Source organism: Cheilinus undulatus, linkage group 3, assembly GCF_018320785.1.
Source record: "Cheilinus undulatus linkage group 3, ASM1832078v1, whole genome shotgun sequence".
Classification (NCBI taxonomy): Eukaryota; Metazoa; Chordata; class Actinopteri; order Labriformes; family Labridae; genus Cheilinus; species Cheilinus undulatus.
This window is the reverse complement of record NC_054867.1, coordinates 25538960-25563262: the sequence shown is the minus strand read 5'-3', so window position 1 is coordinate 25563262 and position 24303 is coordinate 25538960. Positions and strand designations below refer to the sequence as shown.

General features: G+C 40.6%; 2 protein-coding genes across 3 annotated transcripts in view; one reads left to right on the top strand and one right to left on the bottom strand.

Annotated features, from left to right (window-relative positions):
* Positions 1 to 19131, bottom strand: part of srgap2 (SLIT-ROBO Rho GTPase activating protein 2) — an 86950-nt gene extending 67819 nt beyond the window's left edge. For both annotated transcript variants that reach the window (XM_041781622.1, XM_041781639.1), the window contains exon 1: positions 18619 to 19131. In XM_041781622.1, coding sequence (XP_041637556.1) covers positions 18619 to 18685 — 67 coding nt within the window. In that variant the 5' untranslated portion in view covers positions 18686 to 19131. The remainder of the gene's footprint in view (positions 1 to 18618) is intronic.
* An 876-nt stretch (positions 19132 to 20007) lies between these two features.
* Positions 20008 to 24018, top strand: fam72a (family with sequence similarity 72 member A). The gene is made up of 4 exons (XM_041783983.1): positions 20008 to 20556; positions 20801 to 20878; positions 21581 to 21705; positions 21794 to 24018. Exons 1-4 carry the CDS (start codon positions 20405 to 20407, stop codon positions 21886 to 21888), a joined length of 450 nt encoding a protein of 149 aa, XP_041639917.1. The 5' UTR covers positions 20008 to 20404; the 3' UTR covers positions 21889 to 24018.
* Positions 24019 to 24303: the final 285 nt, after the last annotated feature.

Genomic DNA, 24303 nt, shown 5'->3' with positions numbered 1-24303 from the left:
CCACCTCCCTTTTTTTCGTCTCTTTTCTTTGTCAACTTCTCCATCACTGAAATACCCAGAATCCACCTCTGTTTTCTTCCAAGAAAATCCACTTGATCTTTCTCAGCTTCCAGCTCAGCACAAGCCTAGGCAGAGGTCTGCTTCCCAACAAAGTGACTCGACAGAGTGTAGCACACTGTTGGTAATCTATGGAGAAAGCAGCCATCAGCTCCACAACAACCCCTGTCCTGCATGGGCCATTGCACAAAAGGAATGCATATGTGTGTGTGCATGTATAAGGAGAGGGATGTTCCCATTTCCACTCTGTTTGGAGCACATGGACTGAGTCGGAATGTGGCGTTGGTGGCGGGGGGGTGGGGGTGGGGAGAGGCGTAGGCAGTAATCTGAGAGGGGTATCCCACAGAGCAGAGCAGCACATGGTCTGTACTCAACCGTGGGCCCAGAGCACAAGGAGAGAGACACTGACAGATAAGATTTCCTCTTCAGTCAAGAACCTGAATAGAGGAACAGAGTGCCTGGAAGAAGTTGAACAACAAAAAAGTACACAATAAAAATTACAATGTACTAGGAATTATCTGGCCCTAACCAGGAAATATCCCATAGATCACTGTGGTAGCGCAATTTTTAGTTTTAAATATGGATGCACTGATAGCACATTTTTCCAGATTAAGAACAGGAACAAGTACTTAGAACTGGGTACTCACAGACACTGAGTCCATAAGATTACTTCAGAATACCTTTATAGGTTCTTAAAATATTTTTAAAAGTTATATTTTCATTTATGTTCCTTACCTCTCCTTTTAAAACTTCAGCAGTGCACATTTTGCAGTCTCACACTGGGCATCTACATGTAAAAATATCATCAAAAATGCTTCACCCTGGCCTACCCACTCACATAATCAGAGGTAAACAGGAGGCTGTAAAATGATACCAAGTACAAAGTCTGCGATTCTTTATGAGTAAAAGTGCAAGAACCTGGGCTCAGTATTGGCACTGATCCCTGAGACTGGTATCCGCACATCCCTTGTTTTAAACCTCAGCTGCATACGCTGCTTGATGTGTTAAATGGGGTTGGTGATAGTACAGTTAGGATTTTCAAGAAATGGGTCAGCTCACGTGTTTGAGATTTGGTGTCAAGGATGGTGGGAGGGCAGCCGAATGATGACGCTGTAAACTTTGCTTTGCTTCGTCTGTTTCAAATATAATCCTCTGACCATTTTGGCAGCAGCTTCATCCTCAACAAGGCTGCTGAAAACACCCATCACATTCTGTTAGTTTCTCACTAAAAATAGTTTGTTTTGGTTACATAATTTGCAATTGCATTTCCATAACTTGTAAGTGTGCTTCTCAAAATTTGAAACAACTCAACCTGCAAAGATACTAATGACAGAAGGCTCCATAGCAAAATCATCAGTGTTAATTTAACTCTCATGAGTTAAATTTAACACTTTTCTGTGTTTATATGATTCTCACAGGTACTGAGATAAAAAACGCTTTGGAACAAAGTAAGTTAGTAAGTTAGTAAGTAAGTAAGTAAGTAAGTAAGTAAACTTTATTTAAATTATATTATATTATATTATATTATTTATACCCCCCCCATGCCTTTTTGGAGATAGCAACATGCATTACAGAGGAGAAAACAGGATCAGCAGAGCCAGCAGGGCAGCATAGCCTTGTGTGTAGATGTGGAGCTCCCACTGTGCTCTGCTCTTTCATGGTTTTGCAACATCTGAATTTACTGTGCATTAACAGATGGAGACGATATTGTGCCCTCAAGAAAAAAACTACAAAGTTTGTAGTGGTTTGTTCATTTACAGTAACTACACTGATTTGAAATTCCTCTAGTGTGTCAAAGAAATGACAGCCTAAATAACTCTGTATGTCATGAGTTTAGGTTGCACCCAGTAAATGGGATTATCTTTTGCATAAACTGAGCCCTGTCAGAAGTACCATCAAACTTCAATGGATCATTGAGAGGATAAATTGCACACCAAAGATCTAAACATTTTCTGTCTTTTGAGCTCGCACATGACAGCTTTACAGACTCTGACAGTTCCTATTCCACAGCCTGAGGACACGCTTAAACATGCATGAGTGAGGGGCATGTCAGCATGTTCTTCACACACACACACACGCCCCCTGGCCACGCTCAGTGAAACACAGAACAAGAGAAAGAGTTTAGTAACAGGCGCCTGCAAAAAACAGCAAGATACATATCAGGCCTCAGGTATGTGCTGCTGCCTCTCAGCAGCTGAAGCACATTTTCTCCTGCAGGTAAACACCACTTTGGAGCGGAGTTCATCCACACCCAGCATGATCCCAGCACTCACATGTAAGCCAAACAAACACACTGATGCAGACATGCAGTCAAGGGTGTGACCAATCACACATGCTCACACAACCACACCCTTCAACCTGTAATGATATGAGCCTCTACAGTTAATTCATGATGGAACAAAGGGGGGAATTCTTTTTCACATAGGGCCAGGTAGGTTTGGACGGCTTTTGTCTCTTAATAAATTAAATCGTCATTTAAAAATTGCATTTGTACTTACTTGGGTTATCTTTATTTTAAAATTTGTTTAATGACCTGAAACATTTAAGTATGACAAGGGGGGAAATACTTTTTCATAGCACTGTAAATGAGTCACGTACATCCCCTCTACTGAAATGTTTTCAGTGTCATGACCCTATATTTGATTAAATTCACATGAAAGTGCTGTCACTTGTCTCTCAATTTTTCTTTTCCTGCACATCAAAAGTTTCATATATCAAAAGTGTTGTTTACTTTTTCCAAACAAAAATACAAAGAAAACTTTTAAATGCAATTTTCAGAAAGTAAAGAAAATAAGAAATCAACGAGGACCTAAGATGGATACTTGAGGTACACCATATTGAATTACTTTTTAGTAGTGCTGTCAAACAATTAAAATTTTTAATCAGATTAATCACAGGGTTGCTGTGGATTAATTTCAAGTAATCATTATTAAATATCATTCATTTTTAATCTATATTAATCATGTTTTAGTTTGCATAAGCAAACAGACTCAAGAAAGAAGGGAATATATATATGCCATATATATGCTTATTCCATTAAGCTGGAAGTGCTTCTGTAAAAAGAAACTCCTTCCTGCAGAATGTGCATAATACTTTACGTCGGTCGACTGTTCCGTCTTGCTTTTGTTGTACTCAAATCTCCCATCAAGAGGGCCAAAGTGCTGTTTAGTATCTTCCATACTGAGTTGGTTGGTCACTACCGGATCATCGGCCCATTTGCGCATGCGCGGCGGCATACTCGACGGTATCCCTACTTGGACAAAATGCCCAAAATGCATTGCCAGAGACGTTTCAGGGATCTTGAGTCATTTTGCGCTGTAGATGGGTTAATTGCATTAAAGTTTTTAACCAGATTAATCATGATGATGGATTAATCCGCATTAACGCATCAATTTTGACAGCCGTACTTTTTAGCTGTTTTCACACATGGTCGCTTAAAAATTTATTGAAAACTGAAAATCAAGCCTCTCACACATCCAGTAAGAAATGGGCTTTACGAGCTTGTAGAATATGAAACTTATTCAGCTCAGATGTGACGTTATTCCCAGCTCCAACATCCAACTTCCCAGGCAAACTGAGCATAGCAGAACGTTCTTAATGATTACTCGGCACTACATTTTGGGATTTAAAAGATAATCTGTACATTTTTATGATGTTTTCATAGCATCAATTTAAACTAGTACACCCAAGAAGTGTTCTGAGAGGAATCAAGGAGTACTGGAGCAACAGTGTGGTGCACAAATCAAGACAGACACACTGCCAATTATAGCAGTAAGATCCCAAGACAGCCTGACCCTGAAATCTCCAACAGGATCTTGCTGCAGACCTCTACAATGGGGCGAACTCGACTGTGGGGTGGGAAGTGACATAAATTACCCAAGCCGGAACAAGAATGGCGTACTGAATAACATATATTTTCAGCTCGTTGTCAGGGGTTACAGTGGCTATTTTTAACAGCAGAATTTTATGATTAAAAAAAAATCACTGAGAACAACACAAACTGAAAACACAAACTGAACACACACCAAACTAAGAAAAACCCAAAGAGGGTTAGGGCTAGGGCTTGAAATCTCCACTGTAGTATACACACAGGAGGGAGGCCATGGCACAAAAAGGGCATTGCTGGGATCAAAGACAGTGGATGAAGCATCAAAGTCTTACACTAAAATGAGATGCATGTAAATGGATGATTTACAGTATAGACAAAAGATGGAAGCTGCTTTGCTAAATGCAACACAATCAGACTGGTTGAATAATAAAAGGAGCCTCTACTCACTCATTCACTGTAAATTCTGCCAGTATTTCCTGCAGTGTTCTTACATCTGCTCACGCCAGCTTTCTACAGAAAACTTTCAAGGGCACTAACAGAAAACCGCCCAAATACATTTTCAGTGAAAAGTTCTGTCATTTGTACTCACACATGCAGCCCAACCCACAAAAACAAGAACATTTTCTGGAGTTTTGTGCATGTTCAAAACACAATTTGACCAACATCTATTAATAAATAAATGTTGCATCACCTAATGATGGCCCATGTCACAAAGTCAGGTAGCAGGTGTGACATTTAGCCTCTTTCCTTTTCATCTGCCTGACTGACTCTGCTCTCGCTTCCTTGTTTGTTTCGCAGCATGCGCCTCTGATCACGAGTAGATGAGAAATGATTGGAGGAAGTTTGATCTTGACGTCTACTTCCTGTTGCTTCCTAACTGGTGAACAGTGACCTCGATGTGACCTCAAGCTGAGGTCAACATGCTAGCAGTACACACACCCAAACAGGGAACAGCAAACAGAGCCGGCATGCTGTTAAATGGATGTGTGTGGCTGTGCATCTGGTTTTAGGGAGCCTTAGGCAGAAAAAAGGCCTGACTCTCCTTTTTTTGGAGGATCAGAGAGGAGGATGCTCCTTTTTCAACTTTCTAGCTTCCTACCAACAAAGGAATGTGTGCAGTTTTTTCTGCAGAAAAGTGTGAGTATGGGATGGCTGTGGGAAAGTAAACTACTGTATTCCCACACTCAGAGTTGGTTTAGAGTAAAGCCAAGATTCAGCACTTTTAAAAGCCTCCCTAAACCGGCATATATGCTGCAAAAACTCAGTAAAAAAGAGCGTAAACCTCCACCAGAGCAGCTCCGATGCTGGGAAGAACTAGAACAGAAACTGGTGCATCCACATGGCAACCAGGAGGGGAAGAACATGGTGTCCTCACTCACATGCAGACAGGAGAAAAGAGGGTAGGATGTATGTGTGTTTGTCTAAGTGCTGCAGATTCAGCTGGGAAGAGGTGATGAATGGCTTCATTAAAACAGCATTAGCAGAGGTGTGAACCCGGTGGTGAGTGAATGCAATTGTGCAGCAATTGCTCGTTTTCCAACACACACACATGAACTTGTCATAACACTGAATTTTCTCCCTTTGATAGCAGTGGCGCATCCCTCCCACCCACCCACCCACCCAGCCGTGTCTGCACTCAGTGAAGTCGCTGCAACTCATTCACGTTTTGATGTCAGCGCAAGTTCAAAACGCATCCTCAGGCTTTCATAAATATCAAGCTTAAAACATCAGTGACGGGACAAATTATTTTCAAGAGACAACAGCAACGATTCAGAGTTTCCTTTAATCAAAACCGTATCGCCCTTCATCTCACACAGAGAACACCAGCCCACAGCCGGAGGGAGGTGAGGAAACAACGGTGACACCATGGAAAAACCCGGCGATGAAAAACGAAGAAATAAAGGAGGCAGAGGAGGAGGAGAGCAAATAAGGAGAACAGAAGAAAGAGTGGGGGAAAAAAAACCTTAAAAGAAAAAGGTCTGAAGGTTCGAAATGGAATTCAAGTGTATGTGTGTAGTTGTAACCTGATTAGCCAGACCCTACAGGGGAGACAAATCTACATTATTCTTCCTCATTTTCCCTCTGCTCCTCACAAACCCAGAAAAATGGGGGCAATTCAGTAACCCTAGCAACCAAGTCTGCCTACGTGCAGGGAGAAGCTACTGATGGAGGGGGAAGGAGAGAGGAAGACGGAGAAGATGGGGAGGGAGAAAGGATAACATACTGTACTCATACTGAATGGAGCAGATGGATCCTTGAGTGGGGTTTCTTCCCTCTTCCATATCCCTAATTCAACATCCTTTTGCACATTTCCCAGATTTCTCCTCCTCTTTCCCTCACTTTTCTCCCTCCTCCTGCTCTCTGGCCACGTATGAAGGCTGTTCAAACACAACCTGTTTCCTCTGGCCTCCCATGGGAGCGTTATCCAACCTTTCTACTGTTGTGTTTTCTCCCCTTCCCTCCTTTCTTCCTCTCTCCTATTTATTTACAGCTGGACGTCTATCCACCTATTGATTGTTTTTCAGAGGATATGAGTGGGCTTTGTCTCTGCCCAGTTGAGGCTTTATATAGATCCCTCTGTTCTTAACCAGCCAACACTCACACATACCCAAACATCCTCTCAGATGGTTGTGAGTCAGTGTCCGGTGTAGAAGACGCTCACACATGCAGGAAAAGTATGTGTCACATATGCTGAAATCATGAAGTGATGGTTATTGGTCTGAGCGGCCGTAAGAGGCGTGTCGAAAAAGTGTGTCACATTTCATCGTGACTGACAAACATCATCAGGAGAGAGAGAAGGAGGGAGAAAAACAAGAGAGTGCTTTTCACAATGGTCTGATTGTTCATTGGCTGACAGAAAGAAAAAGACTGAAAAAGAAGGAGAAGTGGATTGACAGACGGAGTGAGTGTGTGCAAGAGTGTGTGTGTGTGTGAGAGAGAGAGAGAGGGGGTTGGCCGGAGTGCAGCTCTGCTTTCTACATTTTTAAACACTTTCACCGGTTGCTCTGCTGTTGCCGTGCGTGTGTGTGAGTTGTGTGTGTCGGATAAAGAAATTTAAATGAGGCACCCAAGCGGGGGTCAAGGCCTCTGTTTCAACTCTTTGCTCAGGTCACACACACTCACAAACACATCACACAAAGACTGGATCAATGTAGCCTTTCAAGCCTCAGCGCTGAAACTATTAGAAAATGTAATGCCAAACAGTTTTGATAAACTATGTATTTACCCTTCAGACAGACTAATTGACTGGTTACAGCTTAGAAAGTGAAAAAAACAGCTTTTAGGCAAACTATGGAAATTTTTATTCTTTTTTAGACAAAGTCATCCAGTCTTTGGATGAGAAAGTAAGCAGCAAATAAATATTTGAAGCCACTGTAAGCGGCAGAGTGTAAGAAAAGAGAACTATGCCTTTAATATCTGTGGTTTTACTGGATTAAAGGATTGTCACATCATTTTACTGAAATACAAAGTTTTTGGGCTGTTACAAATCCAGTCATCAATTCTGTGTAAGAAAAAATAGAAGGAATGTATGATTCTTTCTCAGTTTCATTTTTAGAGTGTAACACATTACAAACTGAAATTTAATATGGAGTGAGATCCACACCCCCACCTGACTACAGCAGTCACCACACCACAGTTTCAACTTAGATATGATGCTAATAAAAATCAAAGGGCAATCTGAAACCCAGTCTAGGAATGGATGGACCAATCTGCATCATTTAAGGAGAATAAGGTGGCAGCTAAGGGCATGTTCTGCAAGCTGGTTAACAATGGAAGCTGCCAGTGGAGCTTGAATGCAGCTATGGCAGCATTTGTAGTTTACTCACTAGGCTGCAGGTGCCCACTGTATCATTCTGATCTGCCCCTAATGAATGTGACGGACAACATGTTTATCCAATCAGCCTCCTCGAATTTTTCAAAGGTTCTGCACTTGCCTATCACAATCAAAGTGACAAGGAGAGGAGTTAGATTAAAATTGCTTCCACAATAGATGTAGCAGGTAGCTAACAGCTAGCCACATTTAGCTTGTCTAATCTTAAGTCACATTTGACTGTATGAGATTTTAAGTTGTGGCAGTTAAGACTGGTTGTTGATGATTCTGTTAGTCTGCTAGTGCTGTGATGGTCATGTTATTACACACTACACACTACAAGAGCAAAATTGTAAATCTGTCATTATTTGTCCTCATGTCATATGTCAGGTCTCTCACATTTTCTAAATTAGTTCAGATTTTCTAAAGTGTCTGCCAGGCGTCACATACACACAAGCAAGTCTCTACATCTGCTCCACCACTTCACTGCTAAACATCCTCCTCTGAGCGAAACCAACTGTGTGAGTGGAGTGATATAGTTGACATTATGCAAATAGACCCACTGTGTGTTACAACAGTGTCTGCCAGCCTGGAGGGGTTTGTGTATATGTGAATGTTCGCATTCTGCATGACTGAATGTGACATCATCCTAATTTGAAACTGTCCCAGTAAGAGGAAGCCCATTGATTGGGCGCACCAGTCAGGCTCACATAGGTGCACTTAGAAATAACATCCTCCTTCTCACAGCACACACCTGAAAAGAGGGAGGAGAGACTCCAACCAATCCCAACATGCCTCTGGGTCTACAGAAGGTCTACAAAGAGGGGTGGCAACCTCTAAAGTGTTGGGCTTAGCCAACCAGAGAAGACAGAACATCTGTTGCCCAATCAGAGCTTTTGGAACATCTGGCAGCAATGAAGAGCAGCCATCTCACAGCTGAACTCTAACCTTACCCACTCGGCTTCACTTTTGTCTTTCAGTCTTTCATCCCCAGCCTCTTACTTTGTGTGTTGTACCTCTCAGCTCATGACGATAGCAAATGTTCCTCTTTTTTATCTCTCAGTTATTGACTATGTCCAGACAGTGGGTGAACAGTAGGCAGGGATGGGTAAGTCATCTCAATTCAAGCTGCAATAACACACCCACTGACTTGTAAGCAGCGCCTGTTGATGTGTGTTTGCTGACGATGTCGGTAAATTGAATGCTGTGTGTTTTCTTGCAGCAGCCCTGTAGTAAATTGTCATATTGAATTCTGTGGAATAAGGAAGCAAATAGGTAGAGGGAATCAGAAAATCAATGACTGTGTTTAGCCGAGCCGTGTCTAGTGCTGACACAGCAGAAGGCGACTGCTACTGTGCAAAGACTGAACACACACTCAAATACACACACTTTGAGGGGACAGTGGGACTCAGATATGGAACACACTGTTCTATTGTGACTCATCAGAGGGAATAGAGAATTTTCACTCTCTACCTACAGCATGTCTTCAGTTCCTTTCTATTCAGAGAGGCAAAGAAGTGCTGACTGCAAATCTAAAAATCTTCACACACCAGGCATAGTGTGTGGGGGTGTGGGTGTGTGTGTGTGTGTGGGTGTGGGTGTGTGTGTGTGTAAGGTGAAAGGTAGTCGACTCCTTTGCTCAGACACAAAGCCATGGGCCCAAACAGGAAGCTTCATACACTCCCCTCTACGATCTGTGTGTGTCCCAGACTGACTCCTGAACCTCAGTCTTGCACAAACATCCTTCCTGGCTGATTATTTTCAGCTCCATTTGCATTTTTATTCTAGCTCACAATAAACACTCACAAACAGAATGAGCCAGGATGGCAAAAAATTTGGTGATTGTTTCCTAAAGCCGAAGATGAGGTCAACAAATATGTTTCTCTCTGCATGAGTCAATCAAATTCAATTTACTGCCATCACAAAATTGCAAAGGACGATAATCAAAATACTCAGAAATTATTGAGAACACATCAATAAATTAGTGCAGTTCTTTATTATGCCTGCACATCTTAAATAAATAAAACAATGGTTCTCAACTGGTGGGTTGGGACCCAAAAGTTGGTCGTAAAGCTTTTTTCAAGTGGGTTGCAAAAGTGTGCAAGGGAGAGATGCACAATATCATAGGCGTGATATCACTATCGGCAGATATTAGCTATAAAAGGTAAACAGGGATGAGTATTGAAATCAGGTACTGGGACCAACACATCCAATACCTACCAAATTACAACACAGAAATCAATACTTTAGTTTGATACCTCGCCACCCCAAATAAAAGGCAAGAAAATTGTTATAGAATTTTGTGATTTATGTGCGAAGTTACACCAGTTTCCTTTTCTTATGCCATATTTGACCGGCAAATGATTTCTGATTTGATTTCTGTGAGTTACTATACCCAGACAGCTTTTAATCTCCCACAGACCTTCAATACACTTTTTTTTCTCAATTAAGGCACAGTTTAGACACCGTATAAATAGTATTGATTTAGCACCAGTATTGGAAAAAAAAACAAACAATACCATTCAGAGTTAAATATCGCTGATATAAAAATTTCTGCCGATATCTGTAGCAGATATATCATGTGTACTGTACATATCTGCACAATAATCGGTATATATATATATATATATATATATATATATATATATATTTTATTCATTTATTTATTTTTTAATATGCTGTGTCCTTTTACAGATGCTCCATTGAAAGGGTACTGGCATACTATATCCCAGTGTGGTTTTCCAGTTGCACTGCTCAGGAGAAGACAGCTCTCCAGAGGGTCATCAACACAGCACAGAAAATCACTGGCTGTGCTCTCCTCTTCTTAGAGGAGCTGTTCAGGTCCCGCTGTCACAGGAAGGCCCTGGGCACCCTGAAGGACTCATCCCACCCAGCACATCACCTGCTCCAGCTGCTAACCTCAGGAAGACGGTTCAGGACAATAAGAACCAAAACTAACAGACTGAAAAACAGCACCTAACCCAGAGCAGTTTCAATGTTAAATGAGAAACTGCTCGAGCACTGAATGAAACTGCCAAAAAAAAAAAGAAAAAGAAAAATTTGTTGTACATTGTACAACGACAATAAAAATTATTCTGATTCTGATATTTATCAACCTTGTATATCAGAAAAATGTACACCTGTGCCATTAGATATAGTGATTGCCTATGTGAGTGGTTCTCAGAGTAGGGGTCAGGACCCCCCTGGGGGTAGATAGACACCCAAAGGGGGTTGCAAGATGCCTTCTAAAAAACAGAGTATTTTTAAGTTGATTAAAATTGTAGCCTATATTTTACCAATTTTTTTAAAAATATATGTCTGAAATTGGTTACATAAAAACATGGTAATTTGGTGTGATTTTTGCTGAAATAAAAGTCATGTTTAAAAAAAACCTTGAAATGTAAGTCTGCACACAGCTGTGTTCAACTATGCTACAACCACCCTTAGGGACAGTGTGAGCCCCTTGCCTGTGTCACCCTTATTTTAGGGGTCACAGACAGAAAAGTTGGGGAACCCCTGGCCTAGGGTGCCACACATGTATAGGAGGATGACTGTGAGCTCTGAACATTTTGAATATAGACCTAAATGTAAAATTTAAAAAGCAGACTGTCTACTTCCCTGCTCCTCTGTATGACTCAGCCTCACTTTAACTGGAGACACTTGGTGTTCTTTACAGTAAAAAGGTGAACATATCAGTATCAGTGTCTTTATTGGCTAAAATGAGTTTTGAAATACTGGCAACTCTGATATCGGCAAAAATCTATCATGGTGTATCCCTAAACAAATGATGCAAAGAGTTGATGAAGTCTTGAAGTCCTGATTTGGCATAACAGCTTTTAACTTTTCCCATCACAGAAAGCTGATTTCCCAAGATAATAAGGAAATCCCTTAATAAATTACCAAATTTCTATGCTGTCTCATGGAAAAAAAAAATGAATTCATGTCCTTCTGTAATAATGTGCTTTTTGAACATGTTTGTTTTATCCTTTGTTCAATCATGTTTTGTTCCATGTGCATCATTGTTCATTAAATAAATATGAGCAGTTTAGCATTTTTGAAAATCTGGGTCGTGATTTCTCACATGGAGGTTGTGGTGGGTCCTGATGTCTGACCAGTTGAGAGCCCCTGCATTTAAACACTTGTATACTGCACGTCTTGACCAATACTTTTAAGAGTAGTGTGATTGACTTGTGGTCAGTAAATGCACCACTGGGCTCAGTCGATACAGTCCAGCCCTAATTGACAAGGCGATGTTAAAAAAAATCACACATCAGGCACTCAAACTAGCCACCGCTAACCACTAATTGATTGGCTTAAAGATGTCTTCTACAACCTTCTCCACCCACATGGAATGTTTGCTGATGTGAGGGCAGCTGCCATAATAATTGTTCTACCCCCACCTTTCCTTATTCCTCCTGCCTCAAAGTGTCTCATAGTGGTTAATAAATGAGACAGAATCCATGAAATTTATGTCAGAGAACTCCTGTGCTCCTGCTGATCAAATATCAAACACAACAAAGGGAGACGTTTTCAGCCCAGGCTCAGAGCCCTAAAAACACAGACATGAACCCATCGTCCTCACCACCTTTCCTATTGTGTGCAAGAGAAAGCAGCTATTTATCCTAAATCATATGTTTCTCCGGCTTCGTTGTAAACAGGCAGCTTAGTAACATACACGTAGGCAGGCAGACACATCATTTAGGTTCACAGCCACAGGCGTTTATCAACTCTCCTCATGGAGGCAGATCAAAACATCTAAAAAGCTGATGCTGTTTATACAACAGTGTGGAAAATTAAAAATGTCTACATGTGTTTAAAAAGAATTTTTTAAGATCATCAGAGTGTAGAGGTACAAAGACCCTTAGCAGACATGTGTTTACATTTTAGAAACTCCATTTTCCAGAGAGAGATTGTTGATTTCAGCTCTTTTTTCAAGAGTGCGTTTCATTTATGTATACCTTCAGATAACAACACCTGTTTCCCATATTAATTAATTAATTAATTTAACTATTCCAAAATAAGCAACCTTGCTTTTAGTAATGTGACCAGCGTGGAGGGCAAAAAAGAGCTTGGAACAGTAGCAACTACAATTTACCACTACGTGGAGTTGCAGCACTTAGCATTTTTATTTTCCACTGCCTAAAAATGTAACCTTGCAAAGCAGATGGATTCACCTGTTTCCGTGTTTCTCACTGGCGAATCTATCTTGCAAAGCTCGCGTCTGAACCGTTTGTGCTTGGTTAGAAAGTGACAGGACCAATCAGCGACAAGGGGCAGTACTTTTGGGCGCAGCAGAGTCGTGACATAAGCAAGCAGCAACTAGAGGCCGGTGCCATTAGCGTGGATGCTGCTAAAGCGTCAGTTTTATCAGAACTTGACAACATTTCCTCGTTAAAAGAAGAACAAAGAACAGCACTGAGTTGTTTTCTTATCAAAAACGACAAAAGTCGTGTACTGACATGTCTATAGTCACCATGGTTCGCGTTATGCAGTTCTCTATGGGTTTTTGCTCCTCGGTAAGGGCACAGCTCGGTAGCGGCTACGTCACGTGTTTTGTTGTCCTGATTGGCCCGTAAAGATGTAACAGACAGAACATTCATCCAATCACCCTCTGAGTTTTTTCCAAAGGCTCTGCCCTTTCCCAAACGCCGTCTATGGAAGGTTTACCAGATAGGTTTGTGAAACAAATCCATCTGGCGTGTCAGGTTACTAAAAATGACAAACTATAAACATTTTTTTACATTGGACAACATCTGGATATACCAGTATATCCACAGTAGAAGAGAATCCATCTCCTTTACCAGCTGCCAGGATAAAAGTTTGGACACTTTCATGTATTAATGATGTGTTTGGGTCAATGAAGATGCCACTTGGGAAGTGAAGAACAAGAAATTCTTTATCTAGAAGAGTGCTAATTAGTCAAAAAAAAGTGCTGGCATCGAGCAAAAACCTCTTTTCTCCAAAATCACCACTTTTAGGGGAATGAAAACAACACTGTTTTTCAATTAATTTTAACACTGAATGGTGATAGTCAGCATCTTTTGACACTTTTTATTGGTGTAAAACTTGTAAAACCCACTGACAGATATAAAGATGACCAACAGCTCTTATTTATGAAAAAATAAAACATAGAAACTATATAAAATGGAGATATGACATTTTTGCCTGACATGAGTAATGGGCTAGTTCACATTATTTAAATAACTTTATAATGAGGATCACTGTCAGCTGTCTATCAGTGTTCTGATGCTGTGATGCTAGTTAAAAGACAGTTATTCTGTTAAGATTGACACTATTTGATTGCATTATTGGGATACATCTGTCTGACTATTGTTCACCAAAGGAAATGTAATAACAGTTTTAATCCACTTTTTGCTTCTCTTTGGGTTTTCTTCTTCAGATGGGGTTCTGTTGATGTATAACTAGTAAAGAGTTAATCAACAGCTTTCATTCAAATAAAACATGGAGGTGGCCACCAAGACTGTCAACTTCTCCATAGTGTACAGTTACAGGAAGCTTTTTTTGTCTGCCAGGGGGTGGTTTCATGACTGGATGACGTAATGTGAAAGCTATAAGTAGGCTGTTTGCTGTGATAAGCCTGACCACTATACCGTGCTGCTATTGCCCACACTACTGAGATGAAATAAGACGAAATCTTTGTTGGTTTTGAGCTTTATCAATTCTGGGGGCATAAGATAAATATGTCCAGATCAAAGGAAAACAACCACAAAAATTATTGGTCATCACAAGAAAATGGAGTAAATAAAATGTAATGATTCATGTCCAGATAGGGTTTCCTTAGAAACATTAACACCTCTGTAACAAGACAATAATCAATACATTCAATCAGTAGCAGCAGTGGTAGCCACTTTCTAAACATTCCAGCTAAGTCAATCAATGGCAGATGCCTGACTCTCTGAGCCAAAATGTACTTTAAAAATGTAACATCTGTCAAGCATATTAAAAACTCAGCATTCCCTAATTTTCCTCTGAAATGCTTCCTTTTGCCTGAATTAAAGCTTTCCATTTAAATATTATGTCATCCTCTCTGACTAAGGGACCGTTAGCAGCGAGATGCGTGTTGACTGGATAAATCCAGCAGAGCCTGTAATAATGACACAGCTCAGAGCAACTCTAAGTTCTTAGAGTAAAGTAGCTTTCCAAAGGAGTGTGCTGTGAACTACGAGTGGTAGGTGATAAGCTCATTCCTTAACTCCATCTCGGCACTGCGTTTAACCATACACATCTGTGTTTGAACATTCCTCTCCTGCTTTTGATGTGTTTCACTCACTTTTCTAGCTCTTTCTTTCTCTTTCTGCCTCTCAGTTTGTCATGTTTCTCTCACACACACATTTAGGCTGTCAAACACACTCCCTCTCATACACACCCTTTCTGATGCTGTAGGAACATTCCTGCTTGCATCAGCCAGAATCCCTTATTAGAGTATCAGCAGCACTCTGGCAGTGTGAAATAATACACACTGGGAGGCTATGTATGTGTGTGTGCCTTTTAAGAGCTACTTTATAATGTTTGAGCTATATGCCAACAGCTTAAACAAGCGTCCACAAAATTCCCATGTCTATACCAGGGGTGGGAATTCACAATTGGATAGCATGGGATGGCATTGGATGGGATGGGATAGGATAGTATAGGATAGGATAGGATAGGATAGGATAGGTTAGGATAGCATAGGATAGGATGGGATAGAATAGCATATGGGATGGGACAGGATAGGATGGGATAGGATAGGATGGGATGAGATGGGATGGGATAGGATAGGATAGGATGGGACAGGATAGGATAGGATAGAATAGCATATGATGGGATGGAATAGGATAGGATAGGATAGGATAGGATAGGATAGGATAGGATAGGATGGGAAGGGATGGGACAGGATAAGATAGGATAGAATAGCATAGGATGGGATGGGATAGGATAGGATAGGATAGCATATGATGGGATGGAATAGGATAGGATAGGATAGGATAGGATAGGATAGGACTAATGCATCTTATGAGATCAATATATATATTTGTCTCCAGGGACCTGAATTACTTTTCACCTGAGTCAGCACAATGATACGCGTTCATATCAGTGCTTTGCCCTATTTATTAGTAACCACGTCATCTCTGCAGTTTTGTCCAATATAAGGTTATACTAGTAGGAAATAAAGCTACATATCCAAGTTAACGGCCAATTTTTTTTGCCAGTGGTTGTGGTGCATGTTGTTTAGTCTGACATTGCATGAGCGTACATATCACTCCATTTGAATGTAGTACAATGCTGCAACTGTACTGCTACACCACAGCTCCATCGGCATCAAATAAAATGCAAATTTTTGGTTAATATGTCAAGGGAGTTTTCAAAATAATTAGGAAAAAAATGCATTCATCAAGTGCTGTAGCTATTTTTCTAAGCAGTGTGAAAATGTGCATGCATCTTCCTCTCCTGCTGCTGCAGAGGTTTCTGAATTTAAGCCATGGGGGGGATTTACATTTATTTCCCCCTCATGATGCTGCAGCATGGTTGCAGAGTCAAAGTACATAATGTGGCAGGAACTCACCGGTTTGATTCCTCAGCTGAATGAACCCTGATCTAGTAAGGGTTTTTTTGAAATACAGAGGATGTTAGCTAATATAGAATGACAGATTTGTAACCTGTGGGTGATCATGTGTTGCTGCTCAATACCCTCCATTAGAAGATCCTTAACAGCAGTGCACAGGGTAATGACAGACTGTCTGTGTCTCACAGGGAAGACAGACTGCTGGGAATGCCACAGCACCTGGAGAGAGCTTTTACACACACAGAAACACACACCTCAAACAGCTATGTGGATGCACAGGTTTACCCTTTCATCTGGTAAGTTAAGATCAGGACGAGTATGGAAGGTATGTGGAAAAAAAACGTGGACAGAGAGTAAGAGGGAAAAGAAGAGACAGCTCGACAGCTGTTCAGCAGAGAGCAGTGAGGTAACTGACAGGAGAAACCGATGCACAGGATCGATGGACAAACAGTAAGCCCACAAGCTGACAAACACAGCAGGCATCCTCACAATGCTGCCCGGACATAAAACCTTTACATGAGCTGCCAAGCAGCAAAAGGCGCTCTACTGGGAAAAACAACAACCCTGATAATGTCACTGTGGTGACAGCTGAAGGAGTTAGCAGAGAGGCAGGTAAACAAGAGGAGGTGACAAAAAGGAGGTGGTAAACATAAACAGACAAGGTAAATTAAAGGGGGAAAACAGAATGAAGTTATGTAACACAGCATAGTCAGATGAGGCCTGCAGGACATGCTGCAAAACAGTAATGTGCATTCACATTTTTCAACACTGTCATGACCCTTTGATAAATATGCATTGCTGTTTAATGATTGTTGTTCTGCAGGTTCCTCACTTATCTTTTGTTTTCTAGCCATCATGTTAGCTTAACTCACAGCTGCTACAAGCTTGTATCATTTAATATTAGGTCAGTGGTCAGCTAAGTAAGGCTTCATTTGTTTAGCATGGCCGAATGCAGCTAGGGTCAGTTTGATTTGTTAAATGTTAGCACATGTACATGCATTATACTTTTACATGAACATTTCCCTTATTGCTTTTATCATTGGCTGCAGCCTTTGTTAAAAAAAAAAAAAAAAAAAAAAAGCTTTCTACTGAATGCAAGGCACACATTGGTTCAATGGGGTACATTCAATATAGAATCAGAGCAGCTGTTCTGGCAGGGCAACATTATGGTGTGTTTTTACTAGAATTTGGCTTCAATGCATTTATGAATGACAGAAATTCAGAGTTTAATTTTAGGATTACACTCTCCACTTTCTACCAAGTGCAGGTTACAGCAGATCTACGGGAGGCTAGGAGGGCCAACAGTGTGATCTGGAATAAGAGGACGCCTGTTTCACATGGGTATGAAAGGCATGTGTGATGAGAAAGCCCTGTTTTATCTGATGATCTAGCACACAAAAATGGAAACATGCTATTCATGAGGGCAATATCCTGTCCCCCCTTCTTTTGTACACCCCTCTCCCCTTTCCTACCACTCCTCTCCTCCCCTAACTACAAGGCTAACCTTAACCTATAGATCCAATATTAGACTATTGCCTGGCTGACTGACACCAGTCACATAAATACTGTGAACCCACACAAACACACCAACCAAAACCAGTAAACAGTGAACATCTAAACGCCCCTTCTGACCACTACAATCTACTCTCCCACCCCTGCTGCTACTCTCCCATGTCCTTGATCATCAGCAGAGGCGAACGCCAATGAGCCGTAATCAATGGACAAGCTTCTGCATAAATTGACCACTTAAATGTAATGTACGTGAAAGCTATACACGCAGAGAAAGACAAGCGCACACACATATTTGCAGCATTTCTGCAGCACACCAGCAGCTAGCAGCACAGACACGCAGGAGACAGAGGGGGAGAGAAAACGCCCTGCCTTGTTCCATGTCGAAACCCCAGCCCTGTGGGTAGTCTACAACACACATTCATACTCTACACCTTTATGTTAGCGTCCCTAAAGGGAGCATATAGAGATTACATAGGAGCTACAACACTGATTTGTGATTGTGATTTTTTTTATGTATTTATTGGAAACATGAGTGCCGCGTAAAACGCGAGTGATCACACGCTTGAAGCAACGCTGATCATCAGGTTTAATGTATGATACTGATGTAGGCTATTATTGATCTGATGAGTTCGCATAATGACAATTAACCTCCATAAATGACAGGGAAATGCATAGGCAAGCGTACCCTTTACGCCTGATAGGAGAGGTGAGGGCACAGAAAACCCTGCAATCAACCAAGTCAAGGAAAACACACAATGTGGTCAAAACCCACAGAAATTTACAGAACATTCACGAGGCTCGCGTTTGTATGAACACACGAGAAGCTTTTTTTTAAAAAAGTTTTACCTTTAACTTGAGTTTCATATTCGGCCACTATCTCCTTGTCCTTTCGGAATTTCGCTGGAGACGTCATGGCTGAGTTTGGAGATCAAACCACTTGCCCTCGCAGCGCAGTCAGTTTTGTTTCAATCAATCAAAAATCAGATGTAGAAGGAGGAAGCGCCACCCTGGAACAGGATTTGAAATTAAAAAGAGAGTCCAGTAGAGAGATTGCAGCTCCTCAGTGTGCCCGCGGATCCGTATTGTCTCCCTGTCTCTGTTCACTCCGGGCGCATTGTGAGTTTGGCGCTGCTGCTGCTGTTGCTGTGTGTTCCCATCCGCCGCCGTCGCCGCGCCTCACCGCCTCCTCAAAACCGGTTATGGAGCAAACAACTTCAAGTGGAAACAGATTCATTCCCCCTTAAAACACAAACATGGATAGCTAGTCAGTCAGCACTGCTAAAAGTTTTATTTTTCCTCAGTATTTGTCCTGAGAATGGGGTCTGTCTCGTTGCTGCCAGGCTAAACTTAACTGCTCTCCTCCTCTTCACCCCTGAAGTGAGGGAGAGGAGGAACCAAGTGGAGATGGAGGGGCTGGCTAGTTGGCCCCAGCGCGCAGGGTAGGCGTGGATGCACACATGGTTTAGCATTCGTGGGGGCTCAGCAAGAAGCTACACTTTTTGTTGACTAGTTATCAAGATTTGTTCACCTGTGATATTCTACAGTCTCAAGTTTCATAAAAGTAACGGTAGTGGATGCACAACTGAGGGAAAAGATCCCTAAAGATACGTTTCAAGACCAGGAATGGTCAAGTGAAAATGTTAATCAAACTCCCCTTATGTGTTGTTTCATTAAAAACTGTCGACGTGAGACAATGTGTTTTGTTTCTCAAAAGGCTAATTGTCAACTAACTTTTGACGAATTAAAGTGGATAGTGTTAAGCTATTTGTCCAATAAGTCTTTCTGTTGCCATCAAGCAATGCACAACTCTGACTGTACTCAATAGTTAGATTGTTTTACATTGTAGAAATGTGTTTACCTTCTTTTGTATTTAGCTGACATAAAATAATTAAGCTATATCTGTATACTAAAAGAGGAATCCTCCTCCTTTAATGGAAATAGTTCTCAACCTTTTTACACTCCTCAAGATAGAAAGCCCCGCCTAATTTTATAGCACAAGAGCCGTACTTCCCACACTCCTATTGGTTAAACAGTTTTTGATTGACATTTCTCTGTACCAACCGTTTTCCTGGAATGTCTAATTCGGGCGTTTTCTCTCTAATTTATAACCAATTATATTCTGACTTTGTAAAAAGGTGACCAATGGCATTAGTTACTATGGAGTTTATCCAATCAGAGTCCGGTGTATGGTCTTTTAAAGATAGTTTCAGGAAGTACCGTTAGACACCAGGAAGTTGTAAACAAAGCTGACAGCTATTTAGTAAGCTGTTAACAACATCTAGATGGATGCTAAGCCAGTCGTGTAAAACAGCCTAGTTTCTCGTCGGTACCGTGTATTTATAATTAATACAGCGAATCGTTTTATTTCATTTGAAATCTATCCGCGCAAGTATATTTTATCATTGTGTTCGTTTACAAGCTAACGTTGCCTTCCGTTTTCTGGTAAGGGGAAGGCTAACGTTTGCACAAGGACATTATCGTTGGTGTTAACGATTGCGAAGTTAACATAAACTCCACTGACGGTCTTTGGAGGGATAGTGAGTTACAATTGCAACTGATCCGCGTTTTTCTACCGCGATTGTTTTGTAAAGGCAGAACAAGCGAGAGAGTTGGTGCATTTAGCAGGACAACAATGTCTACATCCAACGCTAATTTTAAAAACAAGTGTGTGACCCAGGTGAACTGTATATTCTGTGGCAGTCTTCTCTGCACGAGAGGCATGAAAGCAGTGCTTCTAGCAGACACCGAGGTGGAGCTTTTTTCGACTGATATACCTCCAAATAGGTAAGTGCTAACGTAGTTAGCATTGCTGCTAGCCATTGTTTATGTCTGTTGTTGTTAACAGGTTAAGGTGTACAGCACTGCCGCGTGCTAACTACTGTCAAAGTAAACATTCCTTTGGTATAAGAAAATAATAAGTAAAATTAATGATTATGTGGTGTTTTTTTTGTATAAAAACATGTAAATAACGTTGGTTTTAACCAATAATGGTCCTGTTTGTTTCTCATTACACGCACCCTCCCCCAAGAACTGTTGACTTTGTGGCCAGCTGCTACTCTACTGAAAGCTGCAAATGCAAACTGAGAGACATTGCTTGTCTCAAGTGGTATGTAAAGCCCCTCCATAGCCTGCAGGGTTTGCTTAAGGAACACCATCTGCTAATGTGAGATGTTAATAAATGCACAGCCACCAGTTAGTGCAGCAAACAAGAAGGTCTTACCACCATAGTAATTTATAGTACACATCAGTAGAGCTACAAAAGCTGTCTTTTGCACTGACAATTACCTGCTGCTTGGTCCATTAAGCTCTAGAACATGGTGAAAAATCCTCATTAAATTCTCAGATGTTATAAAGTCTGTTCAGTAGTCCACATGGTTTAAAAAATAATGATGTTAAACAAAAAGGGAACGCATTCTTACACCTGGGATGCTGAAAAACACAAACATTTGGTGTTTGTATTTGATAATATCTCTCTATTACCAAAAAAGTGAATATGTATTATTGTTAAGGGGTTGATAATAATACCTTTTACACTAAAGGATTTGATTTTTAAGTTTATTTCCACACATCTGTAGCTGAATTTACATTCTCTCATATGGAATTTATTCCTGATATCAAGAGAGTTTGTTGCTAGAGTGAAGCCTCATAGACCCTTTTTATTTCCAGGCCTTTATTGTTGTACACCGGGTAAAAACAAACATCTGTTAGATAATAGACACCCACCAGTGGAGTTAGCAGTTTTCTGACATGGCCCCGGTAAAATGCTGACACACTTTTCTCCTTTATTCTCTCCCCCTCCCTCTCCCAGTGGCAACGTTGTGGGCTATCATGTTGTGGCCCCCTGTAAACCCTGCCTGCTTTCCTGTAACAACGGCCACTTCTGGATGTTCAACAGTGATGCAGTTTCTACTCTCAACAGACTGGATGCAACAGGTCAGTTTAGCCCCACCCCTTGTTTTTTTCTGCTGTTAAATGTGTTTTTGTTTAACAAGGCTTTGTAACCCTCCCACTGTGTTCTCAGGTTTGAATCTGCTCCTGTGGGGAGATCTTCCTGAGCTGGATGACAGTGAGAATGAAGAATCAGAAAGCCCCTCAGAGGAGGAGTGTATTAGGTAGAGAGGTGAATGGACAATGTGACAGACCAGGAATGCCACCATTTGAGAGGTGGAGCTAGAAGAGTGTACAAACCATGCTTTGAGATAAGAGAGAAAAATGAAGCCTCAAAGGGTAATTAAATACTGAATCTAATGGGATGGAAAATGATTCCTCATTGCTTCTCACGAGACTTAAACGTCACAAAAGTCTGGCAATTAGTGATGCCACACCAGGTATTTGTCTCTGATAACAGGTGAAGAACACCTGCTGTGACATCAATGATTGGGACATGGCCAGGAACACAGCATGCACCAAGTCTGAACTCTGAAGCAGTACAAAAATTTTTTGTCCCATGTAACTAAGTGTTGAATTACCCTTTAACATGTCACCATGCCTTTCCCCACCACTTTTCACTGTTAAAAGCACAGACATGCACACTGTCACACACAATCTATCCTTGTGTTCATTTTCTTGAGCTGTGACTGAAAATGAAGTACGACTACCGCACTCTGCTTGATTTTGATCAGCCTAATAAGAAATTAGAAGTCTGACAGTGACAGCTTCCAGTGAATGCTGTGCGTTTTCATGCTGTTTATGGTTCATTTTCAGAAGAAATAACCAAAATCCATCAACCATCTCCTCAATGGCCGTTATAATCTGTACATTAAATATGCTGTAGTGAACAAACACTCCTGTTAACAGTCATGTCTTAAAGGCTTATACTCTTGTCGTGGCTGGGTGCTGACTAAAAGTAGGAGTGCTTTAAAAGGCCCATGTGTTGGAGGAATAGCACAAATATTGAATGATATATATCTACGAGTACCTTGCTTTTTAAGAGCATATTTGTTTTAGGTTACCTTATGATTTGAGTTCTATCAGTGATACCTTTTGAATATGCTAATACCGTGTTTGTTACACATCTAGCAGCAGCAGTGTTTAACACACAGATAAATCTGACTGTAGCAGTATCTAAGACTAACAAACTAACTTATATATTGGGTATGCTTCCTTAAAGGCTTAAAGCAATTGAATTTTAAAATGAAAATCAAGTAATGAATTTCCATATTGAGGACATAGGAAGGATAGATTTTAGATGAACTGAGGTTACACCCCATAACTTTTTTATTGTGAAGCAAAAAATGGAAAAGTCTTGAATGGAAAGTGTCCATGTTCTCTCGTTGTTACTGTCCTGTTTTATGTAGCAGCATAATTGTAGCACCGGAAGAGAGAAATAGATTAAACTCCAAAGAATCATGGGACATGTCAGTATTAAATATATGGACTGGGTCCCCCTCTAAACAGATATTTATGCCACCATGAGACAGGTAATTGAATAGCATTTCTGTAAACTCCCCAATTCTCAGTAATTTTTTTAGCCTTACATAATCCCGTTTCTTTCAAGCTGAACCCCCTTTTTAACTTTGGGGTTGATCCTGCATAGTTTTAGTATCACTGCTGTGCCCTGCTAATACTATGAACCTGTCTTAAATTACCAGTCTCTCTCAGAGAGTGATGGCCTGTATTGTTGGCGAATCTTCAAGAAGCTAATGTCGAATGTCGCCTCTTTCCTGAATAAAAAGGAAACGAGAAGAAGTTTTTTTCTCAACTTAAATCGGCCTCTTTATTTTTCAGTGCTTTCAGGTGTTGTAAAATACATAAAGAGGGGGAAAATATGTCCAGATTTTCATTGTTCTCACCTTTAAACGTATAACTGACAGTTGGCTACACTTGCACACCAAATACTGTCGCTGTGGTTTAACTGCTAAAAAAGTACAACAGTTCATAGGTATTTATTAAACCCACAAACCAAATATCTATAACCACATACTTCCTTTTTGTTTACAAGTTTTGTTTACAGATGCATTGGGTTGTATGTGCTACAGTACTCTTATGTTTTTTGTTATGTATTTAATATTTCATTTGTGATGTAGTGCTTTGTTTTGTATGTTAAAGATTGGATGTGTACAGTTGTACCTCATGAAGGTATCACTTACGAGCTTCCTCTGGCTAAGACGATTGTCAAAAGATAATCAAAAGAATTATTTAAATGGCTGTTTCTGATGTGAATAACTTTGATTAACATGCCCTGCTGAAAAACATGTATATTTTGGAATTGCACTGAAACTGCATTGGTAGTTTGAAAAGATCATTTGTTGTTTTGTATGCTTGTTAAATTAATAAACTTTTTTTTCCAAGATATCTGAAATGATGCAGACTTTTGCTGTCATTTTTATTATCTGCTTCTTATTCTGGACCTCCCAAGAGTAGTTATTATGGACCAGATTTGAATTTGATGGCCTAAATAGTTAAATCCCAGGACACACTTCAGTACACTGTACTTTTTGGATACCATTGCATAAAAGAACAAGTTTTAAGAACCCTATTTTTGGTTGTTTCTTTTTTCTTAATACCAGAAAGCAGGCAAACTCCTTTCTC

What these genes read in the sequence shown, in the direction of transcription:
- fam72a (XM_041783983.1), top strand. Translation starts at nt 20,405, where the DNA reads ATGTCTACATCCAACGCTAATTTTAAAAACAAGTGTGTGACCCAGGTG. An exon ending in ACTGATATACCTCCAAATAG is followed by an intron (nt 20,557 to 20,800) that starts GTAAGTGCTAAC and finishes CCCTCCCCCAAG; the next exon opens with AACTGTTGACTTTGTGGCCA. An exon ending in GACATTGCTTGTCTCAAGTG is followed by an intron (nt 20,879 to 21,580) that starts GTATGTAAAGCC and finishes TCCCTCTCCCAG; the next exon opens with TGGCAACGTTGTGGGCTATC.